The sequence below is a fragment of the Oncorhynchus masou genome, chromosome 12, assembly GCF_036934945.1.
Source record: "Oncorhynchus masou masou isolate Uvic2021 chromosome 12, UVic_Omas_1.1, whole genome shotgun sequence".
In the NCBI taxonomy this organism is placed as follows: domain Eukaryota; kingdom Metazoa; phylum Chordata; class Actinopteri; order Salmoniformes; family Salmonidae; genus Oncorhynchus; species Oncorhynchus masou.
In genome coordinates this window covers 55,255,235-55,263,885 of record NC_088223.1, presented here as the reverse complement: position 1 = coordinate 55,263,885, position 8,651 = coordinate 55,255,235, and the positions used below count along the sequence as shown (strand labels likewise).

The 8,651-nt window shown below is 44.7% G+C and overlaps 1 protein-coding gene and 1 long non-coding RNA gene across 2 annotated transcripts in view; one reads left to right on the top strand and one right to left on the bottom strand.

Moving 5' to 3' along the window:
• Positions 1–243: 243 nt before the first annotated feature.
• Positions 244–8,651, bottom strand: part of LOC135550455 (fibroblast growth factor 11-like) — a 53,087-nt gene continuing 44,679 nt past the window's right edge. Inside the window, exons 4-5 of the mRNA XM_064981252.1 lie at positions 593–791; positions 244–465 (exon numbers count right to left, since the gene is read on the bottom strand). Of these exons, the coding sequence (XP_064837324.1) occupies positions 281–465; positions 593–791 (384 nt within the window). The 3' untranslated portion in view covers positions 244–280. The remainder of the gene's footprint in view (positions 466–592; positions 792–8,651) is intronic.
• LOC135550456 (uncharacterized) overlaps positions 6,075–8,651 on the top strand; it is a 29,052-nt gene continuing 26,475 nt past the window's right edge. Inside the window, exon 1 of the long non-coding RNA XR_010457112.1 lies at positions 6,075–6,117. This is a non-coding gene — a long non-coding RNA (uncharacterized LOC135550456). The remainder of the gene's footprint in view (positions 6,118–8,651) is intronic.

The window sequence follows — 8,651 nt, the reverse complement described above, 5'->3', positions numbered from 1 at the left end:
GACAGGGTGGAAGGGTGGTGATGCTGACTCGGTCCCTGGTCCATCTCTCTCTCTCTCTCTCTGGTGACAAGTGAGAGGAAACCCTCCCAGAACCAGACCTGGTGAGCTGCTGATGAGCTGTTGACCCCTGACCCGTCAGCATGGTGCAGCCCAGTGCACTTCTGGTAAAGGGAGCCCATGAGGGTCATTCCTCCAGCCAGCCCGACGCATGATGGGTGATTGAGTCCCCATTGAGTTCTCAGTGTCACTGCTCCCCCTCCCCTCCCCTAGGTCCCCTGTGCTACGAGGCGTCAGCCTTGGGAGCTTTTTTCTCTTTCCTGCAGTTCTTGATGGAGAATGTTATTTCATGACGTTCTTCTGACGTCTTCACTGTCTTCCGAGCAGGGCTGTCTTTATCTCTTTCCTTCTCTTTTTCCTTCTGTTCATTGACTAGTTCGTGTAGCGATGGCTCCTTGTACATGGCAACTGTGGAGCAGAAGAGAGAAATGGTTGAGTGTCCAGTGCACATCTATGGCATCTACGATAACTTTATACGTTTTTGATATACCCCTATCTCAAACATTCGTCATAGCTTGGAGGGCATGTGACCAACCTTCAATAACTTTAGGCAGGAAGTGTGCGGCTCCCTTGGTCTTCTTCACCCGGTTGCCCTTCATAACCTGTCCGTCGCGGTTGATACCGATATACCAGGAGCGGCCCGACTGGTTCTGGCGGTAGAGCATGGAGGAGTACGTCACGTAGTAGTTCTCAAACACACTCTCCTTGAACTTACACTCTGGAGTGAAGTGTTCCTGAAGGAGAAAAAACACAACAAACATCATGAGAGGATCGACTGTAGCCATTAAGCCAACCCGGAAACACAAACAGGCATTCCAATGCATGCATAGTATGTGCACACACACACTCAGTGAAAAACATATTCATTAAGAGAGTGGTGTCTACGGGGAATGGAAGGGAATGCTAGGAGTCTGTGTGTACTCATGTTCCTTTGAAAAAGCGAGAACATCCTGGTCTTTGGGGAGAAGAGTGTGGTATTACACTCATAGAGAGGGATTACGTTACAGCATCAGTGGTATGAGCTTAACGAAGCCCTCTAAAGGTACAGTGGAAGGGAGAAACCACTGGGAAACTCTCCCATAAACAAAAGATTGACACATACCTACAAATACGCGCACATAGTATGCAAATTAATAAATACACAACACAACAATACATTCACAGTTGTTTTGGAAACACATGAAAGTACGGAGGCAGAACAAATGGTTCAGATGGAAGTCCCCTTTCAACCTTCAAATTCAACATTCAACACACTCTGTAATACTGGCTGAAAGTGAACACACATAGCAGAACCCCTTCAAAGAACCCCTTCAAAGAACCCCTTCAAAGTTAAAGCGTATCCAACATTTATGGTGCACCTCCACCTAAGACTTACCCCAGACCTGTGTGTCACCGGTGTCTTGTGTTATATATATATATATATGGGCTCTAGTGTTATTGTGTTTCCTTGGGGCGACCAGAAATGTTGGGGCGAGCAGAATCAACAACCTCTACGTCATTCAAGACTGTTGCTTTGTGAAAAGGTTTCCCCAAAGTTAGAGCAGTTCCACCAAGGCCATGGCCCAGTAAAAACATGGCTAAATCTCAGATGGAAACTCAACAGTTATTGGCTGTTAGAACATCTCCCCAGTCCCTACACCAGTGTTTAACCCCTCTATGTCCAGCACTCACATAAGGACCACTAAACCCTGCAGAATGTTGCCTGGTGAATGTAACCACTAGCGACAGGTATACATCTCTCTTAGTCACCGTCAGCCTCCTTCCCTTGTCAGAGAGCAAACCCAATCTGCACGATTTATATAGTGCGAGCAGAAGGGCAGAAACAGCTGACTGGAGACTTTCTCTGGGGCTCAGGGAGACTGGGGGAGATGGTGGAGGATTGGGGGAGGACGAGGCGGCAATAAGAAGGGGCATTAAGGAGTCAGTAGTGGACTCGTCAGCATTAAGGAGCTCCATGGTCACACGCTCCCAGATCATCACCTCTCACCGTCAAGGTGCTGTGCGTGTCTGGGAAAGTCAATCACGCCATATCTCCACCTCGCTCCGCCACGCCCTCATATCCTTCCTCAGTTCCCCTCGACCCCATTTTCACTATCGTACCTCCGGACCACCTGAGCCACCCTCATCTGTAGGTACTTTCCACCCCCAGCCCCCCCCCCAGATCACAGAGTTATTTCTACGTCTTCTGTCAGGTTTGGTATCTTAAGGAGCTTGATAAATGATCTGCTTCATTCATTATTAATCAGGGTGGAGAGGGAGAGAAAGGGTATTTGGTATTTTATTAGGATCCCCATTAGCTGTTGCGAAAGCCACAAGCTACTTCCTGGGGTCCACACAAAACATGAAACATTACATAATAAAGAACATTAATGGACAAGAACAGCTCAAGGACAGAACTACATACGTTTAAAAACGGCACACGTAGCCTACATGTCAGTACATACACACAAAATATCTGGGTCAAATAGGGAAGAGGCGTTGTGCTGTGAGGTGTTGCTTTATCTGTTTTTTGAAACCAGGTCTGCTGTTCATTTCAGCAATATGAGATGGAAGGGAAGTTCCATGCAATGATGGCTTTTTATAATACTGTACGCTTTCTTCCATTTGTTCTAGTATTTGGGGGACTACAAAAAGACCTCTGGTGGCATGTCTGGTGGGGTAAGTGTGTGTGTCAGAGCTGTGCGTAAGTTGACTATGCAAACAATTTGGGATTTTCAAGATAAGCCAAAACGAGAGCCTGCAGGACTTGCTTTACGGAGTGTGGTGTCAAAAAAGCAGAGCATCTCTTTATTACGGACAAACCTCTCCCCATCTTCACAACCATTTCATCTATTATGTTTTCACCATGACAGTATACAATCTAAAGTAACACCAAGTAATTTAGTCTCCTCAACTTGTTCAACAGCCACACCATTCATGACCAGATTCAGCTGAGGTCTAGTGCTTCGTTTGAGTTTTTAGAGATGTTTCGGTCCAATTTACTGACCACCCATTCCAAAACTGACTGCAACTCTTTGTGAACGGTTTCAGTGACTTCATTAGCTGTGGTTGCTGACAAGTATATAGTTGAATCATCAGCATACATGGACCCACAGGCTTTGTTTAATGCCAGTGGCAGGTCATTGGGAGAAAGAGTGTCTGAGTCTGAGGCTTGCTCCCCTGGTTCTCCCCTGGTTCTCCCCTGGTTCTCCCCTGGTTCTCCCCTGGTTCTCCCCCAGGACCGGCAGTTGGAAGCAGGGCACCAAGGACAATTGGTCTCCAATCACCATAACCTAGGACCCTACCACTGACCTCTGTGTCACCGTAACCCACAATCAACCTCTGAATCATCACCAGGCAGGATAACCCATTACTAAGACCTAGATAACCTTCAATTCTGAAATGACCCTCATGATAGCACAATTTCCTCTCTGAAATTATACCCTCACGAAAACCCACCAGTCGACTTCTGAAATGACCCTGACGATAATCCACGTGTTGTACTTGTAAACACTACCATGACGACAATCTTTGATAAATCCTGTGGAATGAGCCTAATTATAATCCACGTCTTCATTTTGACTTCTATCTAACAGCAGGACGTCTCCTGAGTTTTCCTGGAAAGACGTCAGCACAGACTAAGGACCCTCTTCATAAATCGACCGCTAAACCCCTGAACTAACCATCCTCATAATCTCCAACTCAGCTACCATGGCTGCTATGACTAAACTCATACAACCTCGTTTCTGTAATTACCATACCTTTAATCCATGAGTCAGCCTTAAGGACCCAGGTAATCTGCTATCTATCTCTGAAGAATGGAAGACACCTCCCCCACAATGTGACCTTTGAACTTCCACTGAGGACCTATAGAACCACCAGTGGAGTAAATAATTGCTGAGCGTGTGTTGAACGTGACAGGGAGGGTCACCATTTTTAAGTATAGAAGGGGGGGGGGGGACAAAATATTAAATAAAATAAAAATCTCACCCTTCACTTGTGACTTACTGACTGACTCGGGCAGGCTCCTTTCCCTGCATCTCCAGCCAGAATGAATTCTAATGAAAGCTGGTGAAATAGGTAATATCCAGCGTCCGTGGAGAGAATCCTGAGGATGGGAAGAACCTCTTTATCATGCAGAGCAGTGTCCTGACCTTCTCCTCAACCCTCTCCTTTCTCCTCCTCCTCTTCCTCCTCCTCCTCCCTCAGTGCCTGATTACACCTGTTCTACCTGCTCCAAGAAGCTGAGCTCCTAACGCCACCATACGTTACGCTCCGTTGCTCTCCTGAAACACTAGTTAGGCCAAGGACTCAGGCCAGGGGCTAGCACACAAGGTGTTTACATTGTAACTGGTACCTCTTCCTCACCCATCAGTCATTCATGCATTTAGGGCTACTCATGCAGATTCATAGGGAGAATCTCAATGGCAAACTACTCTCCTCGCCTCCTTCTCAAAACCATTGGTTGAGAAAGCCAGAGGTCCCACCTCTCTGACCTTCTCCTCCCGTGGGTTTTGAGAAGGAGGTGGGAAGAGAGGGGAGAAAATGTGAGGAGTATGCAATGGAGAGTCTCCCATAGCGGGGGAGTTCTATGCCACTTTCTCCCTTTCAAACAACCTCCTTTCGCATAACAAAATGTCATCTGTAGCACTTCCTGCTACCTCTACTTTGTCTGTTCTTCTCTGATAAGTAAATCACCTCTTGCACCAGTGCAAATGCTTAGTAAATATGGCAGGAGAGTAAAATACAATATGTGTTGGGCTCATAGTAAGACTGAGGTCCTGTTTCCTTGGTGTCCTGCTCTGTATTGCCAGCAGGGGTGGTAGTGACACATTAGGCAGCCCTGCCTGGGTCTGTTGACCATCCCCAGCAGTCCCGGGTATTCTAGGAGATGCGATGGAATCTGCCTAGCTACAGTAATCCCGCCATATTTCCATGGTGCTGTATTAACGCTGTAGCAACAGCCCCCCCCCAAAGCTTTCACTGAATCTCCTATTGGGTCTTTCCTCTGTGTGTGTGTGTGTCGGAGTGTGTGTGTGTTTTGGAGTGTGCAGAGGTGGGGGACACTAGCACATGTTGTTGATGTTTTTAGAGCCAGGTGCAGATGTTCTGTGACATGGCCTATTACCTAAGTTAACCCTTGTCTCGTCTTAACATTCTGTATACTCCCATTGTCCTGAGGGTCAAAAATGACATGCCTTCACTAAACACCTAAAATAAAGCAGCTTAATTGAATTTTAAAACCCAAATCTAGTTTGCATGAAGAAACAACCTGTCATTCATCACAAACTTTGTGAATATCTGTGTTTTCCCTTTTCACATTGCAGAAAGACTACATTAATTAGTGGACACCACTCATTTTTATTACAACACACCTGTCATAATTGTTTTCTGTACTAAAGTAGAGGTTTATTATAATTATTATTATTATTATTGCTGAAGGTATTGCATAGGTGTAAACATTGTTTTTTAGCAAGAGATAGTACTTACTGTGTATAGCCTAAGAAAGTAGCAGAAATGTGCAGAAAGTAGTTTTGAATGCATTTTATTGAACAATAACAGTCTTGAACTTTTTTGGCAACATAGTGATATATTCTTATACACTGTACAATGAGGAATTAACTACAAAATACTAGCCTTCTCTCATTTTTTTAACCATTGCCCCCACCCACAAGGTGTATAAGCAACAACAATAAATATGAATAAAATAAGATAATAGATACAAAACAAAAATATGAAAAACATAAATCAATCATCTCTAATTAGCACATGTAGGACAGTATGCAAGTGTGTGTGCATGGACTTTGCAGATGTATATCTCACATGTGCAGCACATAGTATTTGTTTTACAGTCCTTCTTTGGGGGGCAGAATTGGAATCTCCTCCTCTTGTCTGCCCCAGCTGCAGCCTCAGGTGGATGGTGGATCAGGACAAGATTCAGTCCCCTGAACAGCTTTCACAAGTGCTGCAGAGGCTGCTGTGCTGGGGAGGCACTCCCTTCTTTGAATGCGTGGGGTTACAAGTGCCTTTCCCAGCTGCTCCAGGAACACCCTCCTCTTGTTTCGTTTATCAGGCATCCAGGTAGGTTTGATCTTGTCCAATATCACAAAGGCATTGTATGACACATCAATGATGTTATGGAAGATGACCAGGGGCAAGCAGGCAGTCATGATCCTGTAGCTGTAAGTTCCAATCACCTTGCCCAGGTTGTCCACATCTCCTTTGTTGTGGTTGAAGTCCAGGATGATGGCTGGCTTCCTGTCTTCGTGATCACTGATCTCAGTCGTTTTGTGCAGTGAACATTCATGTTCCTCTTTGGGAGGTAAGAAACTAGAGTGGTGGTGAGGGTGAAGGCAAACCTTTATGAGAAGGCTTCTCTCCCCCTTGTTCCGAGGAGTGCAGGGGGAAGCTCAGGCTTGTTCTTTCTAACTGTGCCAACCATGGTGATCTTCCTCTTCAGGAGCTGCTGGCTGAGTTCAATCAGTACCACACATAATCCCAATATCTCATTGTGTGTGTGTCTTTGTTGTTTTTGTGGTGTGTAAATGATTTTATTTCTTCCGGGTCAAAAATGACCCTAAGACAATCTTTGTACCCTGGTGGTGTACAGCATTCATTGAAATATGAACAAAGGCGACGTTTCACTTTTTCTAACGTTGGGGTCACTCTAGGAAAAGTCATCAAATTTCAAGTTGAAGAAATATCATTTAGGGGTTTTTCTCTGCTGTTATACATAGTGGCGGGTCATTGTTTGACCCTTAAGGACAACACAAGGGTTAAGAAGGCGTACAGGGCTGTGAAAAAGTATTGATCACCTTTCTAATTGTCTCTACTTTTGCATATTTTTGAAACTGAATGTTATCAGATCTTCAACCAAAACAGAGTTACTGCAGTTCTGCATGCAAGAGTTACAGCAGTTCTGCATGCAAGAGTTACTGCAGTTCTGCATGCAAGAGTTACAGCAGTTCTGCATGCAAGAGTTACAGCAGTTCTGCATTTGGTTGCAGTCAATTCAGCTAAAAGTGGCACAAGCAGTTATTAGTGTAAGCAGGCATGCAAATTACAGTTCTTTTCAATTCAGCTAAAAGTGGCACAAGGTTATTAGTTGGGTGTTGCATAACTTTCTTAATTCAATATTTAAAATTAAGTATCCATTTTTTGGGGTTATTTGTAAACTCAGGTTCCCTTTATCTAATATTAGGTTTTGGGTGAAGATCTGATAACATTCAGTGTAAAAAATAGGCAAAATATAGAAAAAATCAGAAAGAGGGCAAATACTTCTTCACGGCTCTGTAGATGCACTTAAAGAGAGGGGTTAACAGAGGGCGAGGCTGACCTCACTGGTCATGTTGTGTGCACGAGCGTTGCAATACACAGGTTATTCCATCATTTCACCCACACTGCTCGAGCGCTGGTCTTTGATTGGGCTGGAGGTTGTGAACGAGCATCTGCGTACCCAATCGCTAAAATAGAGCTTGTTTCTATTGGAGACGCGCCACAAGTCCCCTCCTGACTGGGTATCAGGAAGTTACAGACCTATGTGGAAGCTTGAAAGACAAAAGAGGAGAGATTCATTGAAGATGAACTAAAAACAAACCAGGCTTCCCTTTTTATCTGTGGATGAATCGTCGGAGTAGAGAAACACACAATTTTGTAAGACAAAGAACCAGCTAAAAAGAGGACCATACGCATTCCAGCTAAAATAACAACCAAATGTTCATCTCCCAGGACAAGCTAGCTAAATATCCATGAATGTTTCATGTGTGTTTCGACCTGCCCCAAAATGAATGTAGTTGATTCACAGTTGGTTTTGCTATTTTAACCTGCCCAGATTGTGTCTGGTGTGAATGGACAAAAATCAAAATGAGCGCGACGCCCTCTGTCACCATAACTACATGGCCCTTCTATAACGGTTATGATGCCACTGCTTGGTATGACGTTATATTGTGTGAGTGATAGCTAGGAGCAGAGTGATTTGGGGCTAGGGGATGTGTAAGTGGAGTCTACTGCCTACTCTACACTCATCTCTGGGTTGATTAACAGTCTCTGTTGATGTGATTCACATGCAGGGGAGTGACAGAGGTGACCACGCATCCACCTCACATCCCTTCATACCTCCATTTGTCATCCCCCTTTCAATATCCCCTTCATAGGAGAGAGAGAACGGAGGGAGGTAGTGCACTTGTGATGTCTCTGTGTGTCATTAGATCAGCAGTGGCCTTTGTCATAGGCTCGGGGTAAATTACACAGCAGTGATACATCTGTCAAAACAATGCTCTTTGTTCACAACACATTCACACCCAATACACATACAGATATGTACACGCTATCTGATGCTGTGTGGCTGGAAAGACAACAACAACAGATACCATTGGCAACCATGTCTACATCTCTTACTTATTAGTACCATCTTAGCATAGAACCTTGTTGCTGGACTAATGATAAATGAATAGAAAGAAGGAACCCTGCCTGCACACAGCATTACTTCTCCTAAGTGCACTTCATTGCCTGGCGGGCAGCATGTCTGCCTCTGTATCATTCCATTCCGTTTCTCTACACCTCATCCCTTCTTTCTCTATCCCTGCCGTTTTGCCTGATTACTCTTCTCTTCTTCC